The 22,954-nt window shown below is 47.0% G+C and overlaps 1 protein-coding gene across 11 annotated transcripts in view; it reads left to right on the top strand.

The window, feature by feature from the left end:
* Positions 1-22,954, top strand: part of GPD2 (glycerol-3-phosphate dehydrogenase 2) — a 2,458,594-nt gene that overhangs the window by 1,649,656 nt on the left and 785,984 nt on the right. For all 11 annotated transcript variants that reach the window (XM_069616409.1, XM_069616412.1, XM_069616410.1 and 8 more), the window contains 2 exons: positions 963-1,127; positions 1,848-1,992. In XM_069616409.1, coding sequence (XP_069472510.1) covers positions 963-1,127; positions 1,848-1,992 — 310 coding nt within the window. The remainder of the gene's footprint in view (positions 1-962; positions 1,128-1,847; positions 1,993-22,954) is intronic.

Raw genomic sequence — 22,954 nt, 5'->3', positions numbered from 1 at the left:
AGACCTTTTTAATTGGACCAGCTTTTTCCAAGCTGAACGTGTTGGAGGCGTGCAGCTGCTCCTTGCAATTCCTCCAAATTTAGGGCGTACCACTGATGGGTGAAGGGGGTTTAGGCCGAATAATAACGAAGGGACTGTTCATAGTGGATGTTCAGTGTGCGGTAGCATGAATCACGGGCAGGAACAATTACACGTTCATTTCTCTGTGAGGTTGGTCAGCCTGTCGCGCGCCAATGGTTCCTGGGGGTACAAGCGATGATCGCCTCTGCCTTGCTCATCCTTTTGTTAACGTAAACCTTCGCCCTTAACTACTACGGACCCGTTAATAAGCATCGCAGCTTCAGTGGAACGCCTTAACCAAATGCATGACCGTTATTTAATGGGGTTTTCTATGTATCCACCTACTGTAGTTTCAGTAAAGAATGTTCCGCTAGGAAAAGTCAAAACAACGACGTTGCTGTTTTTGCCATTTGGTGCTTCAGTGTGCTGGTTTACTATGTGGATGTTTATTTAAATATGTTTGTCTTTGTTTCGTGGCGCGGATGTATTGGTTAACACATCTGATTAGACGTCGTTTTCTGTTGATGGCCTGAGTGTAGCTAGCATCATGCTTTCTTACACCAGTAGAGCTGTCAGCAATACATGCTATCACGATATGGCCTCCCTAAAGCACACCGTTTGTTTCACATGTTAACAGCTTTAAATTATGTAGGTCCACAATGCATTTTAGAGTGACTCGCTTATTTAACGTAGAAAACGGCCTTGTGTCTGCCTTTCCTGAAATGCGTGACCTAGAAGAGACGACGTGTCTTTAAATAATTCCCGCTCGATCTGACCAGCCATCATGTATATTCAGTGTGACAGGGACAGATGTGACAGATCGCTTCTGACACACTTCCATAGCACAAGTCCGTGGCTTGAGGTGACTCATGTCCTTCCCCTGGTTCTGTCCCCTGCTGCAGGACAACACAACGACGCACGAATGAACCTCGCCATCGCCCTCACTGCTGCCAGGTATGGTGCTGCCACAGCCAATTACACTGAAGTGGTACACTTGCTGAAGAAGACAGACCCGGCGAGCGGCAAGATGCGTGTCTATGGCGCACGGTGCAAGGACGTTTTAACAGGTATGGACGGGGCTTACAACGATGGAAAGAAACAGTTAAAATGCTGCAACCACAGACATTTACTTAGTGCTTGTTTCAGTACATACTTATTTTAAAAACCTTATTTGCTACTTCATTTCATACACGTGCATGCCGCTTTTTCAGTTTCTTTCGTGTATTGTGGCAATATCGCAGGTTGAGTGAATTAGTGGCTACCAAAACATTCAGCTGGCGACATAGGCGTTGCAAAGTGTCGTGTCATAACGCACACTGGCATGCCATTAATGTCAATCATCTTTAACTTGTGTCAGGTTCCTATTGTCATCCGAGCCTGGCCAGTGGAGATTATCCTATTCACATTAAAATCCATTTTTAAACAAGCCTAATTTATAAAGCAGAGTATGGAGTGTGCTGATTGCAACTGTCTCCCTTTTCATGCAAAATAATAATGCTTCATAATCGATGTTTATGGGATTGATTTTGTTTCCATATTACACATATGATGAATAGGACTTTAGACAGGTGTTTATAAACATAGGAAAAGCATTTAGCATTAGTTATTCCAAAGTTTCCTCCTTATTTATGTAAGTGTTCATTTAAAAAGACGTTTAATGTTAATTCCGCTATTTTTCTCTGCGACACTTCACAATAGCTGAGGATCACTGATACGTTACTAATCAAAAAACACAAGTGTGCCAGGAAACGAATAGGCTGTGTGATTGATGTTGCTTTCTTTCACAGGGAAGGAATTTGATGTCAACGCCAAATGTGTTATCAACGCCACAGGACCTTTTACAGACTCGCTGCGTAAAATGGATGACCAGGAAGTCCCAAACATCTGCCAGCCAAGTGCAGGGGTGCACATTGTGATGCCTGGCTATTACAGGTACCAATATCTGACACCAACGAACTGTCCACTTATGTCTGCAGAATTAGTTACTCAAAGCTCTCTATTATGTATTGTTTTATGTCTTCGCAATAGTTACACTTTCAAAACGGAGTTACCGTCTTCTAATTCAGTAGTGCATAGGAGACTCAGAAGTCAAAAACAAGTGGGTTTTGCATTCATTAAGGCACCCCACAACGTATGTTATGTTTGTATCGCGCCTAACTGCCATTTGTATTTCTTTGTATTCCTATTTATTTGAGAGATTTTAACTCCGATCAGAATTTACTTACAATAACACCATTACAGATGGCGAAGGCTTTCCCACAAATTATGCCTGTACAGTACCTCAAATATGAGAAGAAGTGGGGAGCCAGTCTATGAGGGTGCACACAAGTGGGACATATATCAGGGACAAAACAAAGCATACCAAAATAAATGTAGGTGACTTACAACGGTAACATTATCCTAAAAGGGCAAGTGCTTCAAACTGAGTACACAATTACATTAGTAAGCATCACTGGAGTGAGTGGTGGGGTCAGGTTGGAGTCTGGGCGCGAGGAAAGTGGAAGCACCTTCTTTAGGAAATAAGTGAAGTTTGAGCCAAGCTTTGAAGAGATCCACAGTTGGGCTGGCTTTGATTGTGATGGACAGCAGATTCTAGTGGAGCGGAGAGAGTAGGGAGAACGAGTAGAAGCCAGATGAGGCACAGGGAGGCACAGGGAGGGCATGGGACAGTGGGGTTGAGTGCAGAGGAAGATCGGAGGGAATGAGATGTTGAGTAAACAGAGATGCAATCAGAAAGGCAGTGAGGAGCAAGAATATTGATAGCTTTGTTGTGTTGACTAGGAGAAGGAGCTTGAAAAGGGAGTGGATGTACATGGAGAGCCAACCAGCTTGTTGTCTGTAGGTGGTAGTGGGGAAGGATCTGGGTAGGTTGTACAGTGTACAGTAGCACAATTGGAGACTTTGGGCCTCATCACGGGTTGGGCGGAGAGGCGAAAATGCAGCGGTAACCACCGCATTACCCACCCGCTCAATCCCGAGTTCAGTCGAACAGCTGGAGATTTACCTCCTGCTATGAGCTGGGGGTAAATCTCCAGTTTTCCGCCCATTTTCGGCACTATTACCGCTGACGGTAGTATCACTAAAAAGCCCCATAGAGTCCTATGGACTCTTAACAAAATGGAGGATTACATCCTTACCACAACTGCGGATCTGGCACCGATGGAGCCGGGCCGAGTTGCGGTAATGATGCTTGCCTTGGAGGTATCCCGGCTCAATTACCACCAAGGCTGTGATGGAGCCCTTTGTCTAGAGGGAACAAGGAGTTGAGAGGAAGGCCAAGGCCTAGGCTTAAGCAGTAGTCAAGTTTGCTGAGCACAAGGGTGGAGATTAGAGTTTTCGTAGAGCGGATAGTAAGAAAAGGACATATTTTATTAATTTTGAAGTTAGGAGCAGCAGAGGCAATGGTAGTGATGAATTGTTGCAGTCAGAGGTCGCTATGAAATACGACCCCTTGATTGCAAGTCTTAGTTGAGGGAGCAAGAAGGTCAGGCGGAAAGGAAGTAGGAGAGGGGAGGGTAGGAATGGCATTGGAAGCCAGAGAAAGATGACTTCCATTTTTCAAGAGTTAAGTATGAGGCAGCAGGGTGCCATCCAGTGACAAATTGCAGTGAGACAGCTCATACTTCGTTCAAAGATTGTCATGCACTACAGAACACGTCCCTTTTGGACTTCCTGGTCCTTGTCACAACGGGGCGTGCACTCCATAAAACTACCAACATGGTCATCCAGCGTAAAACCCCTTTCTCGCTCCATGCGCGGACATAACGTATTCTATTAATAGACCACGCCTTCCGCGGTACCGCACGTCTCAATGCTATTGCAAAGTAGCGATCCGACGTGTGTCCCGTAGCTTGTGGTATTGTTTCCTTGTACCTGTCTATCTACCCATTCCTTGCCCCTTCCTTTCCTCCTATTTCCTGGACTCGTGTGCTAGTTGCACCTTTCCTAGTTCCTCGGATTCCTGGATGCGCGTCCCGGAACTGAACGCACTCTGGAGTCGGAAGAGACTCGGGCAGCATTGTTCAAAACCAGGTTCGTCCGCAAGAAGGCAGCGACCAAGGACTCCAGCAAAGAACGGACCCAGGTGAGAAGGGGGGAACTCCTTGACAACGATGGCTGTGGTAATGGAGGGAAAGGAGAAATAAAATGGAGTGTCATCTAAAAGGTGATAGTGAAAGCCAGAGGATAAGATAAGGCTTCTTAGGCCGAGGTATACAGGGTGAAGAGCCAGAGCTCCAAGGATTGATCCTTGGGGGAGGCTGACAGGGAGAGGGGTGGGGTCAGTGGTTTGTGAGTTCGCGGAGATTGTAGAGGATTGAGCTTGCAGGTAGGAATCAATCCAGACAAAGGCATATTTGTTTTGAAACCCAAGGGAGGGACTAGAGAGTGAGGAGGAGGAAGGAGTGGTAGACAAAGTTAAAAGTGGAAGAGTGTTCCAAAAGGACAGTGGTTGAAGTGAGCGGGAACGGTCGGGAGCAGTGTTCCACTACTTTTATTTTTTATTGTTAACAGCTCCACTACTTTTTGCAACCATTTTCACCATTCCAGAACTGTCTTTATGAAGTTAAAGACACTTATCCACTTTACCACTGGATATCAGTTGCAGCTAGACTGAAATCTGTTTCGACTGAACTGGCTGTCAACCAGCATGACTGCAACCCTTGTAAAATGTGTTTAACAATGCTCCCTTTCTTCCTACTCTGTGTCCTGCCAGAGTCAGTTCCTCTACATTTTTGGTACACTTCTATCGCTGCAAAAGGATGAATGTAGAAGAGAGTTTAAAGTGGTTAGTATCAGAAAGAAAGTTTGAGACATGCATGCGTGTGTGCTCAGTGACATGTTCAGTACAGAAGCCTGATTGAAGCGGATCTTCAAGGCCATTATTCTCAAGGAACTTAGTGATCTGATCGAAGATCACCTGCTCAATGACCTTTGGCTCATAGGGAAGGAGGGAAACTGGGGGATAGTTTGCTAGGACCTCTGGGGCAGTATATGGTTCCTTCAGTAGGAATAAGACAATTGCAGATCGACATGACCTCAAAGGTTTTTAGGTTGTCCGAGGGTTTGACAGACCATAAACTGAACATACATGACAAACAGTATATTGCATGAGAAGGCCATTACATGATACTAAACAATTATGATTGCATGAATGACAATTTGTGGCGTAGATGATCACTACTATAGTATACTATTCAGCTGTTTTATGTGCTGAATATCGAGTGATTTGCACTGTCAGTGACTATGTGGTTGCGGGCATGAGGACCGAACTCTATGTCGAAGTGGGTCAACTAATGTGGGATGATGCATTCAAAGGTGGAGTGTGCAGCATGTATATATGCAACAATCCTATCCCTAAAGCAACTGATCGCAGTTCAGGGCTTTGCAATACTTTACATGCAAATTTAGCAAAGAGTGCAGGCTAAACTGTACATTACAGTGCAAACAAACTTGGCAGGCCGAAGTTTGGTTATAGTTACAGGAAGATTATTTGAAAAACTTAGTAGACATGTCAAGTTGTGCCATTGGCCCTCATTCTGACTCAGGCGTTAAGGGGTTTACGGCGCCGTAAACGGCGCCGACCCTTAACGCCTGATTACAAGGTTCCCTTTGCGGGATGGCTTTTAACGGCTGCTTTTTTGCAGCCGTTAAAATCCATGCCGCAAAGGGACCTTGGCGATAATTACGGCACCGTAATTTACGGTGCCGTAATTATCGCCTTTCCCCATTCCCATTATGCCCTATGGGGCGAAAATGGGAATGGGGAAGGGTAAAATGGGAAATGGGGATTTACCGCACCACTCACCTTGGAATGGGGCGGTAAATCCACCAACCACCATGGCGTAAACGTAGTTTACGCCATGGTGGTAAGGGTACGACCCAGGCGGTAACTTACCGCCTGGGTCGTAATGAGGGCCATTGTCTGTTAAGATAGGTACTTTACTGAATCAGTCACCGCCCTAGTGGTTTAAAAACACTGAGGCTTTTCCGGTGAGTGGTCTATCCATAACTCAGTCTACAAGAATATAGAAAAAGGGGAGCAGATGAGGGGGAAAAAGTGCAAGGTGGGAGAAAGGTTAAATGCACATGCAAGTTTTGTACAGTTAAAAAAGGGAATGCCGGTAGAGCCAATGTAGAATGATCAAAGCATAGTGTTGATCAAAAAGTAGCAAATACTTAATGCTCCTGCAAACAAATACCTGTTTAGGCAGTTTCCAGTTTTTACTGGGAAGTACTGAAATGAGCCACTGAGTGGTGGTGTGATGGACTTAAAATGTGCTCCTGTTAAGGTGGCCCAAAAGTCCCAGATATGCCCAGAGGAAACAGTCAATCCAAACCAGGCTCAATGGGCCTCATAACAAGTCTGGTGGTCTGGAAATAAGAGTGCTGGTAGCAACGTTCTGGCACCCTTTCCGGACTGCCAGACTATGAGAATGCCTGCAGGGGCCTGTGCTCTCGGTAGGTCTGGCCTGCCGGGAGCACCAGCCCCTACAGGCATGGGTTTCATGGAAACACCGTTAGCAACAGCGCCGGTCCTTCCGTGTCCCCATTCCCAGGGACTCCATGGGAATGGGGACTTACAGTTCCTGCCGCCTGACATCCTGGGCCGCCAGGACTTGTAACATCCCTGCTGTCGACCTTGCAATGTGGCCCAATGACAGAGTAGAAAAAGTGCACTGCAAAACCCAACTTTATTCACATCAAAACAAAGCCGGGACAGCATACAAGCATTGACATCTCATTGCTCTCGATATACTTAGTAAAACAATTTCTTAAGTACTCCAAATGTGTCATCAATGACATAACATAATATCAGTTTAGGTTAGTGGGTTTGGCTATATATAGATTAGATACAGGTTAAACAGCTCCTTCGGTTATACATATCTAATGGCTCCGCCTGGAACCAACCCTATATTGATAAAGATAAATCTACATCATCTTCGCGGCGAGGGATTGGTTGGCATACTACTTGACGGGTGGCATGTCTCTAAGGATTTTGATAGGCTGGCACATTGCTTAGAAACCTTGGACACTTAGCAGGTCATCAGAATTTGAGCCAGACATAGAGTAGGGGGAGAGAGGCCCATGGAACAGTCTTCCTCCAATTAAAAGTGACCATCCTTCATTCTCAGGCCATGAGACTGGGCAATCTCTTCGTACTTGGCCTTGTGTGGCGCCTCATGTCTACGTGGGCGTTTAGGGAGTATGGCAGGTGTCCTATCTGTATTTGTTCCTAATAAATGGCCAGTGTTCTCCAATTATGTGTCACATGCGATGGGACCATGTTTGGAATAGATTTACCTCTTATTTATCGAGATATCAGCTAATATTAATGTGTCTTGTTTTTTTTCTATGGCCATTAGAGACACTCTTGAGTTACTCTTCATGGAGTCTTTCGGGTTACTGTTTTGTTGCCCCTGGCTAACAAAGGCTGGTTGCACCCTTTAAAACTTTAATTAATCTGGGAGTATACTGCTTGCGTCTTGGGAATTGCTATCTCGTGCTCTCGTTCAGCCATACCGATCCTCCCTCATTTCACGTTAACCTTGGCATTAGTTTTTAGCTACTGTCTGAGCTCTGCATGGATATTTTTTTATTAAGCATACAGTTAAAATGTGCTCGGTTCGAATACATCTTTCATGTCCAAGAAAAAGTTGTATAATACATATGCCAGGGGACACCCCTGTTTGAGTCCCTTTCTGGTCAATATTTCTCTTGTTAGCTTGCCTGTGGGCTGTAACCTGACCTGCAGCGATGTTCCGGTATGCAGAGCTGTAATTGCTGCTATTAGATCTTTCGGGCAGCCTTTGTGACAGAGTTTTGACCACAAGATGTCTCGATCCACTCTATCAAAAGCTGCCTCCATGTCAATACAGGCTAGGTAGAGATTTTCGTTTTTCTTTAGGGTCTTTGTTTTTTAGAGGCTGAGTAGAAAGAGGTTCAATCCACAGTCTACTTTCTCCCAAAAAAAACGGATTGTCTAGGGTCAAAATGGCCGCTAGTTGTTATCCATTCGTTTAGACGCTTAAGCAAAACACCTGCATATACCTTTCCCAATACATCCAACAGGGATGATAGTTTTCTGGTTTCACTCTATTTCCCTTCTTGAAGATTGGCACCATGACTGCTTTTTTCCACGAGTCAGGCATTATTTCGGATTGATTGATTCTAGTAAAGAGATCGAAACAAAAGTCCGTCCACAGGTCCAGAGCTGCCTTCAGCATGGCATTCGACATGTCGTCAGGACCTGGTGCCCTGGATGTACTCGCTTTTGCTATTATGAGCTTTATTTCGGTTTTGGAGAAGTCTATGGCCCGTGGTTTAACTAATTTATCTCTCGATGTTAAGCTTGCTGAGGTATTTTGGCCATAAATCCGCTCAAAGTGTTACACCCATTGACTTTCTTGAATTGGGTTTAACAACAAGGTTCCATCGTTGTTTCCTTTGTCATTCACGAGGGACAAGAAAAATTTGGTGTTTAAGGCCATTAACATATGCTCGGAATCTTTTTGATATAGGTGAGACTTCACTCAATTACTGTATTTTTGTTTGCAGGCTCTCTTTTTCTCCGATCTTCCGACTAGCGGTTCATAGTTTAGGGACCTTAGGTCTTTCGCCAGTTGCTTCTTCTTTTCCACTGTGACTGCATCAGATATATGTTTCCGCTTGAATATGGTCTTGCCTGTCCCATGTTGTATTTCCCTAAATGCGAATAAACATGGCTCGTAGTCAGAAGCCATTTCCAGGGAAAGATGCCATTTGCTTTATAGCTATTGCAAGTGCAGGAGTAGATTTTGAGTAGATCCGCAGTCTGTTACGTCCATTATTGAGCTCAACCTTACAGGACCAACGCTTCTCACCACCTTTTGTGTGTTTTCTTTAGCGTTGCTTGGAGCAGGTTAGAATTAATGGTCTATGATCACTCTGCAGGGATGACAGGATCTTTAGTGAGGTCACTCTGCTGAAGGTTGGTACATCGACAAAGAAATAGTCAAGTGTGGCGCTTGCTCTACTGGAAGACCAGGCTTTTGCTCCTGTCAAGTGACCCTTTACTTGGGCATTGACCATATGTAGATCTCTAATCTCCGTCTCTTCTAGCAACTTCTTAGTATGAGCTGACTTCTCGGTTTTAGGCCAGCTCTCTTCGCCCCCCTTTGCTGTTCCCAGGGAGTCTATATTCAGGTCTCCGCAGATGATAATTTGTAGGTCTTTGTATTCTGCCCTCAGGTCGTCAATCCATTTCATGACTAGTTGTAAGAAACTCCCTCCTTTTTTTGCTTTAACGTTCTAATAGAGGTTGATGATTATTTGGACTCCTTCTTTGGAATGCGGGAGATCTTCCTGTTTTATTAAGACGATATCAAGGGAAAGGGGTAAATAACTTTCAACACTTTCCCCATTGTGCTATTTTTTTAAGAACATTAGTAGTCCTGATGACTGTCTTCCACATTTCCCTTTAAGAGCCTTATTTAGGAATCCGGTAAAGCCATCTAGGATTGGTGTTTCTTGAAGCCAGGATTCCTGCAAACATAGCACGTCTAATGCTGTCAATTCTAGGTCTAGATATTGGGATAGATGGACAAAGCCACGAGTATTGCACAAGCTAATTAGCAGGATTCCTGTGGGTTTTACACTTTTGGTCTATTCGCTGCATGGCTGAAGTTGTCGCTAACCAGCCCCAAGACTTTTCCATTTCTACTCTTGTTTTTGATGGTTTGTTTTTGTTCTGTTCAAAGTTGGGTTCACCGATGGTCTGCCTTTAATCTCCATGCATAGGGCTTCCGGTCCATGGAGAGTTATTGGAGAAAATCTGTCCGGTTTGTGGAGTTTTGCCTCGTTGGTTTACTCATGGAATGTTTGTTCTATCTTCCAGGCTGTTTTAAGGCCAGGTATTTTCCGTGTCTGTGATGTTGACTCTCGTGGACAGGGTTTAAGGTCAAAACCCAGAGCTCGAAGTCCATCTGTGACTGTTCTTAATAGGCTTATAACTGCTTGTCTTGTGATGTGAAGGCATGCTGTATCATTCTTCAATTCATTGGGAAAGGGCACTATTTTAATATCTTTGTGCTCAATTACTCTTAGTCGTGGCATGCTGTGTAGCAATATCATCAAATTTAAACGATTCATGATTTGGCCATCATTTGCCTTTAGGACTCGTTCTAAGGGGATTTTGTGGGTGGAATATCCTACCTCAAGAATACTTTCTTGTAGGATGATCTTCCCTGTGATTTTCAGCTCAGTTTCTCCTTTGCTGCGTTTCTGTACGTCTCCCTCCATGAGGCCTCTATGGCGTGGAACGTCCGACCATGGCTTCCATGAAGGTATGCCATAGTTTTTCTTTGGAAGTCATACCATCCACGTTGCGTCTTCTTGCTTCCATGCTTTGAAAGAGTGGACTTCGGCCAGGGGTCTCTCAGACCAATCTTCAGGTTCTGTGTCGACATGGGTAATGCTGCTAGATCCATCTCTCTTTGTGTCAGGTAAGTCTTCATCTTCATAAGTGGATAGTTGCAGTAGTGCATTAGTTTCCCTCTCAGGTTGTTCATTTGTTATTTCTGTTTTGGTCAAGATTTTTTCAGTTTCTCTTGTCTCCTCAATCTGCCTTTCGGCTACGTTGTGAGGAAGGTCAATTTCTTCACCTGTCGGGGACGCATTACTCTGTAATGATTCTGAATCCGGTCTGAGATTTCTAATGAAGTTTTGGGTACTGCCACCCACCTTCTGTTGAATCCTCGGCAGGTTCTTTGTCTTTTTATGTTGTACTTGTGGTACTTTTCATCTAGCTCTTAGATCCTTCAGGCATAGAGCATGAGAAGCACTCAGATCAAAGATGGAAAATACCTCTTCGAGGGGATTGGGTCCTCCGATGATTCCATATCTATGACAGTAATCACCACAGCTGTGCTGCTTCGGAAAATCTTTCGGCGTCTGCATCCTGCGCCGATGACGTCGATACGCCACCCTCGAGGACCTCCTCCGACGGCCGACGTCACTGGATGTTATAAGTAGGACGCACGATGCCCGTAGCCTCAGTTCCGTTTTTTCCACGAACGTGTTCACTTTGGAGATCTCAGCACGCCTCGACTCTTTCGAGTTTCTGTTCTTTATCGGTTCTTCGAACCTGTTCGTTTGTGAAGTATCCTTCGTGATGTCTACCTCTTCTTCCACCCCGCGTCCGGGCTTTAAGAAGTGCGGGAACTGTGGGTCCAAGATGTCGGTGACGGACTCGCACAATGCCTGCCTCTGGTGCCTCGGGGAGACCCATGACACAGATGATTGTGTCGACTGCCAGTCGCTTACGTCCAAAGCCTTGCAGGAGCGCAAGAAGAAACTGTTGGTAGGTAAGGTGTCCAAGCCACGGAAGTCGAGGTCTGCGGTGCTTTCGACGGACGATTCTAGGGGCGACTCTCTGCATCTTTATCGGAAGTCCAGTGGGTCTCGGTCCGGGAGTAGGTCCCGCCACTCCTCTGCCTCTACGAGGCACTCCCGGAAGAGCTGTCATCGGTCGGCGGGTCGCTTATCCCACCAAGCATGCAACGCCGGAGGAATGGGCTTCTTTGGTAAGAAAATGCTAGCGATTCTTGAATCGCAGGGCACTGGTCCGTCCGCGCCTCCGAGTGGGGTCGGTCGTGATTGGTCGAGAGACACCGCTTGTACGCCTTCGGGCGGTCGGCACGATTCACGGGAAAGGTCCCGCTCTGACAAGGGGAATCGTTCTCGTCATGCCCGTTCCAGGTCCTGGTCCTCGACGCGCTCGAGACCGTGTGCACCTGTGATGTCTTCGAGGAAGACGTCGACGCCTGTGGCGCCAAGGTCGTCGACTGACTCTTTCGAGGCTCCGCCTCCAAAGAAGTCGTCGACGCCATCGGCACCCAGGCTGTCGAGGGACACGCTCGGGGCTCCGACCTCGAGGCCTGTGTCGACACCGTCGATGCTGTCAGCGCCGCGTTCGGCGTCAACGCCGATTCACTCGACGCCCTTGACGCCTTTCGAGACTGTTTCGACAGGGGTACCCCGGGGCGCGGTGGAACCCCTTAGAAAGGCTCTGGCCAAGGTCAAGCATGGCTTTGTTCCCCGTTCTGTGCCCTCTTACCGCCATCTTGAGTACATTTCAGAGGTGGATGAGGGCTCTGATGATGGCATGGTTCCTGGTACGGTGCCAGATGAGATTCTTTCGGGCCATAGCCCAATTGAGGACCTGCGTCAGTCCCTGCACGACGCCACTGGTCTGGACACCTCTCCGGAGGTGGAGTTTTGTAGACCTGAGCCTGGTACTCATGCCGACTCCTCGTACCGGCGCCTTATGTCTAGGGTTACCGAGTACTTGGGGTGGTCTGCTCCCCCAGGGGATTTTCTTCAGGATGACCTTACGGATATCCTCGACCAAGGTCCACCAACTGACCCGGTACTGCCGTTCCATATGGCTCTACAGAAGAGGGTGGCGGCGGCTTGGACTGCTCCGGAGAGTCTCCCGGCAGTGGAAAAGTCTTTGCCGTGAAAATACCGCCCAGCCAGTAGCGACCCCTGCTACTTGACCAAGCACCCCACTCTGGAGAGTTTGGTGGTGCATGCGGCTACAGCCCCAGCAAAGCAGGCGTCGTATCCTACCATCCCTCCTGATAGGGACGACAAGCGTTTTGATGGTTGGGTGAAGAAAGTGTTTTCTTCAGGGGGTATGGCGCTTCAGGCAGCAACTCCGTATGTGCCTTGACTCGTTTCACGCACACTCTGTGGAACTGTGTTTCCTTAGCGGCTGAACATATTCCGAAGGGGATGAACGGGATGGTTTCCTTGCTATGGTCCAGGATGGCAAGGATGCTATGTGTGAGGCCGTTCAGTCGGGTTTGGACATGGCAGATTGCGTCAGCCGGTCCATGGCGGCGAGCACCGTAATACGCAGGTTTGCGTGGTTGCGGAAGTCAGGGTTTGCTGCTGATGTGCAGGCGCGGCTCCTCAACATGCCCTTTGGCGGTGAACATCTTTTTGGCAGCAAGGCGGACGAGAGCCTTGAGAGGTTGCAGACCTCAAAAGCTGCAGCAAAGTCGTTGGGTGCTGCAGTTCGACAACCTCCGCCTTTTCGTCCTAGGGGACAGCAATGGATGGGAGGTTCCTTTCGTTATTACTCATCCTTTGGTAAAGCGAGAGGAGCTGCCAGTCAAAGGGGCCACCGTAGGAGTGCCAGAGGTGGAAAACGAGGTACTCGAGGTGCCAAAGCCGCTCGGGCAGTTGCCTCTTTGCCCTCAGGCAACGCCGCAGCCGCTTCAGCTCAGTAATGAGGCCATGTCCCATGGTTCGCCGGTTGGGGGAAGGCTGGCGCAGCATCTTGTAGAGTGGCGTGCCATTACTTCAGATGTGTGGGTTCTGGAGGTCATAGCCCACGGCTACTGTCTTCCTTTCCGGCAGAGGCCTCACGACAATCCACCGGGGAATCTCTCTTTGAAGAGTCCGTATCCGCTCCTTGCGCAGGAAATTCAATCCCTGCTGGAGAAAGGCGCCATAGAACTGGTGCCTGTAGCGGAGAGGAACAAGGGATGGTATTCCCCTTATTTTTTGATTTCCAAGAAGGACTGGGGATTGAGACCCATCATGGACTTGCGCGGTTTGAACAAACTCCTCAGGAAGGACAAGTTCAAGATGGTTACTCTCTCTCAAGTCCTCCAGACCCTTCAACTTCAGGACTGGTTGGTGTCTCTCGACCTCTAGGATGCTTATTTTCATGTGCCGATCCATCCAAAGCACAAGAAGTACCTGAGGTTCGCGGTTGGCGACTCGCACTTTCAGTTTCGGATCCTGCCGTTCGGTTTGACCTCCGCCTGAGGGTCTTCACCAAGCCCATGGTAGTGGTGGCAGCGCATCTCAGGAAAGGGGGGATTCACGTCTACCCCTACCTGGACGATTGGTTGATCAGGGCGTGCTCTCCCGAGCAAGTCCTGGATCATCTGTCCGTCACCTGCCACTCCCTCCACAACCTGGGCTTCTCCCTCAACTTAAAGAAGTCCCATTTGACGCCAACTCAGAGGCTCCAGTACATCGGAGTAGTGCTCGACACGTCCCTGGGGCTGTGTTTTCCTCCCCAGGTGAGGGCTCATCACATTCAGCAGATGGTGCACAAGTTTCAGCTTGCCCAGAGTCTCCCAGCGTTCCAGTTCTTGAGATTGCTCGGCCTCATGGCATCCTGCATTCTTCTGGTGCCAGAGGCCAGGTTGCGGATGAGATCTTTACAATGGGCACTCAAGCTCCAGTGGTCTCAGTCCTCCGGCAGGATGTCGGACCCGGTTCAGGTGCCATCCTCGGTCGCCCAGGACCTTCTGTGGTGGGCTGTCGAAGGCAATCTGATGAAAGGGGCTCCTTTTTGGCTACCCTGGCCAGAGGTGACGATCGTGACGGACGCATCCCTCACAGGATGGGGAGCTCATGCCAACGAGTTGACAGTCAGCGGTCGTTGGTTTCAGTCGGAGTCCAGACTCAATATCAATCTGTTGGAGCTGAGGGCCATTAGGCTTGCCCTGAAGGCTTTTCTGCCGACTGTGCGAGGAAAGAATGTCCTGATCCTGATGGACAACACAGTGGCCATGCACTACCTCAAAAAAAATGGGGGGGGCAGGGTCATTTCCTCTGTGCAGTGAGGCGATGCAGCTCTGGTTCTGTGCACTCTAGCAGGAAGTTTCGATCTTGGCAGTTCATCTGGCCGGAGACGAAAACGAGACGGCGGACACTCTGAGCAGGCAGAGCGCGATCTCTCACGAGTGGGAGTTGGCTCAGGAGATTCTCCTGGAGATATTCGCCCTTTGGGGGACCCCTCAAGTGGATCTCTTCACCTCCAGTGTCAACCGGAAGTGCAAAAGGTTCTGCTCGCGGGAATTTCCTCCAAGAGGAGCCTTGGGAGACGCGTTTGTGGTGGAGTGGTCATTCCCACTGCTGTATGCGTTTCCTTCAGTCCCCATCATTCCGCAAGTGCTGCGGAGGTTACGGAGGTTCGGTTCCTGGATGATCCTCATTGCTCCAGCATGGGCCAGGAGGAAGTGGTACCCGGACCTTCTGGACTTGTCCATCTGCCCTTCACGTCGTCTTCCCTACCGAGACGATCTGCTCTCATGGGAGGGGGGTCAGGTTCTCCATGCAGAGGTCAGATCCCTCAACCTTCACGCTTGGTTTCTGAAAGGTTGAGGTATAAGGATTGGGACCTCCCTGAAGACGTGATGGAGGTGTTGCTTTTGGCCAGAAGGCCCGCAACAAAGTCCCTGTACCGTTGCCGTTAGCGAAAGTTCTGCGACTGGTGCAGGGTTAAGAATGTGGATCCTCTTTCATGTGACATTCCTGTGGTTCTGTCTTTTTTGCTTTCTTTGGCCCACAGGGGCCTGCAAGTGGGTACCATAAAAGGTTACCTGGCGGCGCTGTCCATATTTAAGCGCTCGTCTGAAGAGTGTTCTTATTTTAGATTTCCTTTAATTTCTCAGTTTCTAAAAGGGCTCACTAATGTGTTCCCTCCGTCACCTGCCCGGTTGGGATTTGAACCTTTTCCTCAAGTTTCTGATGGGTGCTCCGTTTGAGCCTTTGCATTCATGCCCTTTGAGACTGTTAACTCTTAAAACTGCATTTTTGTTTGCGGTCACTTCCGCTCGCAGAGTGAGCGAGTTACAGGCACTTTCCGTTAAGCCACCCTTCACTGTATTTCAGAAGGACAGGGTTGTCCTTAGAGTTTGTCCTTCCTTTCTTCTGAAGGTGGTGTCAGAATTTCATTTAGGCCAGAAGGTTGTTCTTCCGGCTTTTCATCCTCCTCCACATCCTGGTAAGGAAGAGGAGAGGCTCCATAGGCTTAATCCTAGGAGAGCTTTAAGCTTTTATATTTCACGCATGTCCCGGGTCAGAGTGGGCGATCAACTCTTCATTGGTTACGCTGGCAAGCGTTTGGGACAAGCTGTGACTAAGCAGACTTTGTCTTGCTGGATTATTCTGGCTATTTCTAAGTGTTACCCCTTGGCAGGTAAGGACGCACCTGTCGGCTTGCGGGCCCATTCTACCAGGGGTATGGCTGCCTCTGCTGCCCTACAGAGGGGTGTTCCTATCCGTAACATCTGTGATGCAGCCACCTGGGCTTCGGTCCATACTTTTGTACGTCACTAATCCCTCGATTCCATCCGTGGGCAGGATCTGGCCTTTTGCTCTAATTTTCTTTTTCTAAATTCTTTTCCCACCTCCTTGCATTTTATACTGCTTTGGGAGATATGGAATACGTTGGAGGACCCAATCCCCTTGAAGAACAAGTTACTCTCTTACCTGGTAACGTTCTTTCGATGGGATGGTCCGACGACGTATTCCATATCGCTCCCTCCCTTCTTATGCGATTGCAGTTTACGTTTCTGCAAGGCTTTGTGTGGTCAGACTGGCAGAAGACTGGTGCCACACGTTCTGGGGAAAAACTACAACTGAGGCTACGGGCGTCATGCGTCCTACTTATAACATCCAGTGACGTCGGCCGTTGGAGGAGGTCCTCGAGCGCGGCGTATCGACGTCATCGACGCAGGACGGAGACGCCGAAAGATTTTCCGAAGCAGCACAGCTGTGGTGATTACTGTCATAGATATGAAATACGTCGTCGGACCATCCCATCGAAAGAACGTTACCAGGTAAGAGAGTAACTTGTTCTTTGGTCAAAGTTATGAGTCTCTTAGTTTCCAGTTGCACATGTTTTGTCTTTGATCTTGCAACATTGTCTTGGTTTATGCTCGGTTCCTCTTGGGCCGAGGGACAGTGTCAACGTTTTTAGGTAGGACAAACGCCTGCACACTCTTTTCTGAGTCCGGTGTGCGTCTTTGCGCGCTATTTGTTGCGTTCGCTGTTATAGAGGGTACCTCATCATGTGGCATTGACTGGCCGTGCAATGGCTCTGTTGTGGTTTCAACCTGGATGTTTGCCTTGTTGGTTTCCAAACTTTGTGTTCTTAGTAGCTTGACGGTGTCCCTGAAGCAACCTAAGAATGATTTTTTTGTCTTCTCTCGCCTCTTCTATCAAGTCAATTAATGTTTTAAAGATGATACTTTCCGATTCCTTCTCTCGAGTTCTCTTCTCTCTCGTTGCCTCAATATGTGCTTTGATGAATGTTAGCTTTGATTGCATCAGTGCCAGGAATGTCGTCTGGTCTTTGTAATTGTCATGAAGACTTCCATATAATTTGAGAAATGGGTTGAGTGTTATAGTTACCATTGAGGCCAGGGCGGCCTGTAGGCTGGCACATTGATCTTCCTGTAACAAGCCACTGTCAGGCTTCCCGTTTTTTTGGGCAGATAGTACACCTCTTGGAAGACGTGTCACTTTTATCCCAGAATTTGTTTTGTCTGGATCTGTGATGATGTGAAGTTTCTCTGTAAGAGTCTTCGGAGTCATCTGTCGATGAAGAATCACAATTTTCCAGCTTCTTCTCTTGCTTTTTGCTATCTAATCAGGTAAAAGAGCCCCCTGCTATGGTGGGTGCAGGGTTTGAGTCATCACCTTCTCCGTCTGTCACCAGTTTGACTTTTTTCCAGGTGCCATTGATAGTGTTGATCTATTAACCTCAACTTCCGTGATTAGACGTTTTGCCCCTATTGATGGAAAAGCGAGTGTTTCAGCATTTTGCTGTGCACTGGGTGATTCTGTCGGTAGCGGGACACTATCAGTATTTGTTGGTTTGGTGCCTATAGGTGGTGACAGGGTACAGTCTTTCCTGACCCGTGTAGAAAGGTCATTTTCTTTCACTGGAGACCAGGTCCAGGTCTCCGTTTGGAGCACAGCTTGCTCTTTTGTTTTATTCTTGGACAGATTTATTTCTCTTGCCTTTACATTATTCGTGTTATTAATGGCTACCGTCCCTTTAGGCACAATGATTGCTGATGTAGGATTTAAAGTGCAGAGAATTTACTTTTGGCTTTGCTTTTGCACACTGGCACCGGTATGTCTTCAGTGTGTGGTTCTTCCATCAATGGTGAGATATTCCCAACCCCATTTACAACTAAGCGGGCTTGACTTTTGTCTGTCATTGTTCCAGGGCCTCCTGAGGCTACTAATAGTTCTGCATCAGAGATATCCAGCCAGGTGTCTTCCATGGTTTCTTATACAGTGTGGTACCCTTGTGCCTGTATAGTGTCCAGCTGCCTCTCCATACAGATACTGGGCTCTTTTTGTTTGATGTGCCATTGTATTGTCTTGACATCTGTGAATGATTTGGAGCGTTGTTTTGCTTTCGAGCCACTCCATTTTTTTGCTGTCAAGGGGCTTGTTGCGTTGGCAACGTTCATGGCGGCGTTCCTGAAATCTGGCACTTTATTTTGGCTAGTAATTCCCGTCCATGTGGTACCGTGCCTGTATGACGATTCAAGGTCTGTCCAACCATTGACTCTGTGCTTTAGGGCTGATGACCATATTTTGGCCTGACGCATCGGTGTTGTTCAGTGCATTTAAAGTGTTCGAATCATTCGTATCGAAGGATTCTTTTACTGGATTGCATGTCGAGGGATAGTTTGTAGCAAGAGCTACGTCCAACGGCGATAATGAGGCTTGCCTCGAATCCCGACAGGACTTGACACTATCAGGCTGTGCAGACACCCCCCCCCATTCCGTTCCTCTCTCCCTTGTTTCTCTGACTCAATGAGTCAAGCTGCGAGAGCCAGGAGAGGGAGAAGGGTTGACTGCATGCAGCCTCTGTGGAGGCGAACAGAGGGGGAGAATGGCAAGCCAGGCACCCTTTCGGGTAAGTAGGGGAAGCAGGGGACGAAGCAAGGGAGGAAGCACGGTGAGATTTGATTTGATATTTTATATATATATCACGCTCGTACACAAGTGTTTCAGAGTGCGACAAGGCAAGGGGAGAACAAAAACAATGACCTTACTAAGCTCAGTGACATTGAGAACGTGCAAGTGCATGGGAAAGGGAAAGGGGAAAAGTGTTTGGAAGGGGGGAGAAGTGGAAAGTGCGGAGCAGAGGAGAAACAGATAAATAATAATAAATAAAATAAATCATCAATAAAGGAAATAAACGGTGGTAGTGCTGCCAGTAAGTGGCACGTGCTGGGTTTAAGGCAGCAGACATGGTATGTCTGATAAATGCAAAAGAAAAGAAGCGGGCGGGAGACTGTATGGGAACAGATTCAGACCCCAGTGCAAGGGGTGGCCGGGGAGCAGTGCAGGAGGGTGGCAGGGTGAGCAGGTACCCGGGCCCAGAGGACAGAGTGTAGCCAGGTGCAGGGTGCCAAGAGAGAAACAGATCAGCAGGTGAGAGATAGGGCGAAGGCAGAAGCAAAGAGGAAGGTCTTGAGGTGTTTCTGGAACCGGAGATGGTTCTTCTCAAGTTTCAGAGTGGCAGGGAGGCTGTACCAGAGGGAGGCCCCAGCGGAAGACAGAGAGACAGTACCTTCAGAATATTTGCACTCTTCTTGAATGGGGGATGTTGGATGCCTGCGATTGGCAACATCTTTGTGGCCACCGGCTCCCCCCACTCTTATGGCGTTGCAAAGCTCTTCTGTGGACGCAGTCTTCTTCTGGCTTTGTGTGCGAAGGGGTTGTCTGGAGTCTGCTGGTGTACGTTGCTCCATGGCACCAGTTGCACCCCTCTGCTAACACTCTGTCAACATTCTGCGACGCTCCATGTCAGGAGTGGGGGTTTTAGCAAGTTGGTCCCGCTTCCAGGCAGGGCCCAGTGAAGAAATACTGTAATGCTGCTACTGTTGCTGCAAGGTTCACAGAGAAAGAAGAAAACACTGTTCGCCACTCACAAGTGCTTTCCCTCATCACAGTACTGATCTTTTCACTGCCTTGTGAGCCATTGGTGCATTTCCCGTGTCACAGTGGTGGGAAAGGTATCTTCACTTGGGTAACTCCTATTATTCTTTGTCCCAGTGCTTTTACAAGGGGCTGCCATCTCATGAAAAGGGGCTCTCCCCTGTGTAAAGGGGATGACATCCACTAATTTGCCACAATATATTACCTATTGTTCATGTTCTTCATGTGGAGTGCATATTTGTTTCGTGTCTGGTGCATACTTTTCTACGGTTTGTGAGGAACCTGAGGGAGCCCTCACTCCTTTTGCCCCAGAATCCTCCTCTCAGGTGGCCAGGGAAAGGCCATCACTTTTGGATCCTGACCCTGGGAATGGATATACGAGCGAGGATCACCTGGGTGGTGGGAACTTGGGGAGTAGGGAGAGGACGCCCTTAGGTGAGACATGGTATCCCCATTCTGTTTTTTTTCTTCAAAATAAACCTTCTGTCCATTAAGCCTTTGTAGGCTACTTTCAGCCCGTTCCCTTTTATCCCCCACAAAATGTCTCCAGAAATACCAGTTTAGCATTGGGATCATTTTTTTATTTTTTTTTATTAAGATGTTTGGTTTAATTATGAACCTTTCACCTATTACTCAATATCACTTAAAACAGTATTACAGTTCATAGAAAAGTATCAATATCAGACTGAGTTTTTATTGATGATGAATTTAAAGTGTTTCTTTTTTTCAATGTTGTTATCCAAAAAAGATGTTTTCCAAGTAATTGATCAGGGTTATTGATGGTGTTACATTTTCATCACAGACCATCATTGTCCACCAATCCTCTATGGTTGACGTATTAGATTTTTCAAAAGATTTTCCCAGATACAATGTTAATTTTTCTGTCAGGGCAGAGTAGTATCAGATGTTGTAAGGTTTCTGCAACTTCCTCCATGCCACAAAACCTGCAATTAAGATGTGTTCCCTTCCATTTTTTCCTCACCATCAAGATCTCCTTGGTCTGATACAGGTTTGTCAAAACCTTAAAAATCTAGACCTATAGAGACAACTTGGAAACAATCTTAAGTATCTTGTCAGAGTAATATATTCCCGGGTTTCTATGTTAAAACTTTATTGATCTTATACTGGGACCGTTGATCAATTGTATCCGACCAATCCTTTCTCCATAGTTTGATTTTTGACTAATTCTGGGTTGCAGTTTAGTGCGTCTTCTGACACATTTAGGTCTGATAAAATGGCAATAAACGGCAATCTCCACACCTCTAGAGACGGTTCAGTTTGATTTCACCCAATTCCTATATTTTTCGTGCCGCTTTTTCAAAAGCACAAATTTATTTGTCCCTTTAATCAGTTTTATTTGCTGCAGATCACCTCTGAGGTCCCTTTTCTCATGTACCACAGCGATGTTATAGGTATGTTTGCTAACAAGTCCCTCCTCCTGCTTACACCAACTGAAGATGCAAATTGCATTAGAAATCACGGGTAGTCAATAAATAATAGGTAGGTTATTTATTTTCAGCTTTTACTTTCTCTGCTAGTAGCCTTTTATGTTATTCGGCTATATTTTGTGCATTCATTTTCAACCGGTTGAGACCTTGCACCACCTCACGGTTTAACACACTTGATCTTTCAACTACCTTTATTTGCTTGTCCTAGGACATTGGAAGAATATTATGGTCACTTGCTTTTGTATACACAACTTCGAATCTTGTAACTAGTGGTAAGAAATTCCCACTTTCAAAGATGTAATCTATTACAGCCTTCTTATCTCAACTTTCCAAGTTGCTCCACCCCTAATATCCCCCTCTATTAAACCATTAAGCATGTGCAGATTCCTAAATGTAGCTTCTTCCCCCACAATAATCTTCTTTCATCAATGTTGTTTGATTTCACCTCTTTTCCCTCTTTCCTTTTGGTTACCAATCCCAAGTCCGATATATTGAAATCTCTACAAATAATAATTTAAGGAACCTGGGTACATTTACAACACTCAATCATAGGGTCTGCCAAGCTTTCAATAAATTCTTCGTCCGCAATACCTTTTGGGTTCCAATAAATGTTACACAATACATAGCAAGTGTGTAAAATTGGTTTTAAACAACATTCCCGTATCACCAGTGCTTGTATATATGGATTTGGATGTTTAACCACAACCACTTCCAAATTAGTCCCAATCTTTAAAGCAGTAAAGAGGCCTGAGGCTGGTCTACCTTTTATGCCTTTAACAGCAGGGTTAAAAAAGATTGAGTAACCGCCAAGTACCGGTACCTCTCAGAGCAAAGTTTCCTGTAGGCTCAAAATCGTCAATGATTCAAGAGACAAATCCCCCTCAGCAAAAAGATGTCGAAAACCTCTTGTGTTCCAAGACACTAGCCTACCCTCTCCCGGCTCAAAAGAGCCATACTGTTAATTTCCCCTTTTCTTCACCACTAAGGCTTCTGACAAATTACCCAAGAACCTCCTTCCCACTAATGTTTACCTTTCTGGCTCCTCATACTCCACTTTCCTTTGTGCGCCATGGGTATTGCCCACAGTTATGACAAACAGAATTCTTTTGTTCTTTCCCAGATCTTGTTTTTCTATTTTACCGACCACTAGGGCTGTCTGAGTGCGAGGTTGAGGGGAATTCACCATTTACCCATCAGTCTGGCAATCTTCCCTGAACCTCTCTTAATCCCACTTCCTCGTTACATCCTTGATTTCCCTTTTTTTCCTCAGGGATGGAAGATATTCCTCTCAGATCAAAACCCAGTGGAAGAAGGCTCTCTGTTTCCTCTAGCAACATCTCATTCACCAAACTGGAAGATAGATATAGCACAGGGCGCGCCTGTCTGTGAGGAATCCCTGTGAGAAAGGGCTGTTCTGTGGTGGTCTCTGTGGCTGTCTCCCTAAAGAAAAGTTTGAGGACTTACTACAGTGTTTTTTTTCTTGGAAATTGAGGGGAAAATTTCTAAGTCCTCTTTCTCCACCCACTTCTCCCACAGTCCTACTTCACCAACAGTGCTTGCGGCTCTGCGCGCGCGCCTGTGAGGAAGCCCTGTGAGAAAGGGCTGTTCTGTGGCTGTTCAGTGCTAGGTAGGGCGGGTAAGAAATCAGGCTATTGCATTGAAGTCACAGTTCTTGAGCACTACTCGAGCAA

Source organism: Ambystoma mexicanum, chromosome 9 (genome assembly GCF_040938575.1).
Source record: "Ambystoma mexicanum isolate Mex_15411 chromosome 9, UKY_AmexF1_1, whole genome shotgun sequence".
Taxonomy (NCBI): Eukaryota; Metazoa; Chordata; class Amphibia; order Caudata; family Ambystomatidae; genus Ambystoma; species Ambystoma mexicanum.
Note: the sequence above shows the minus strand (reverse complement) of the source record. Positions and strands in the feature narration are given on the sequence as shown.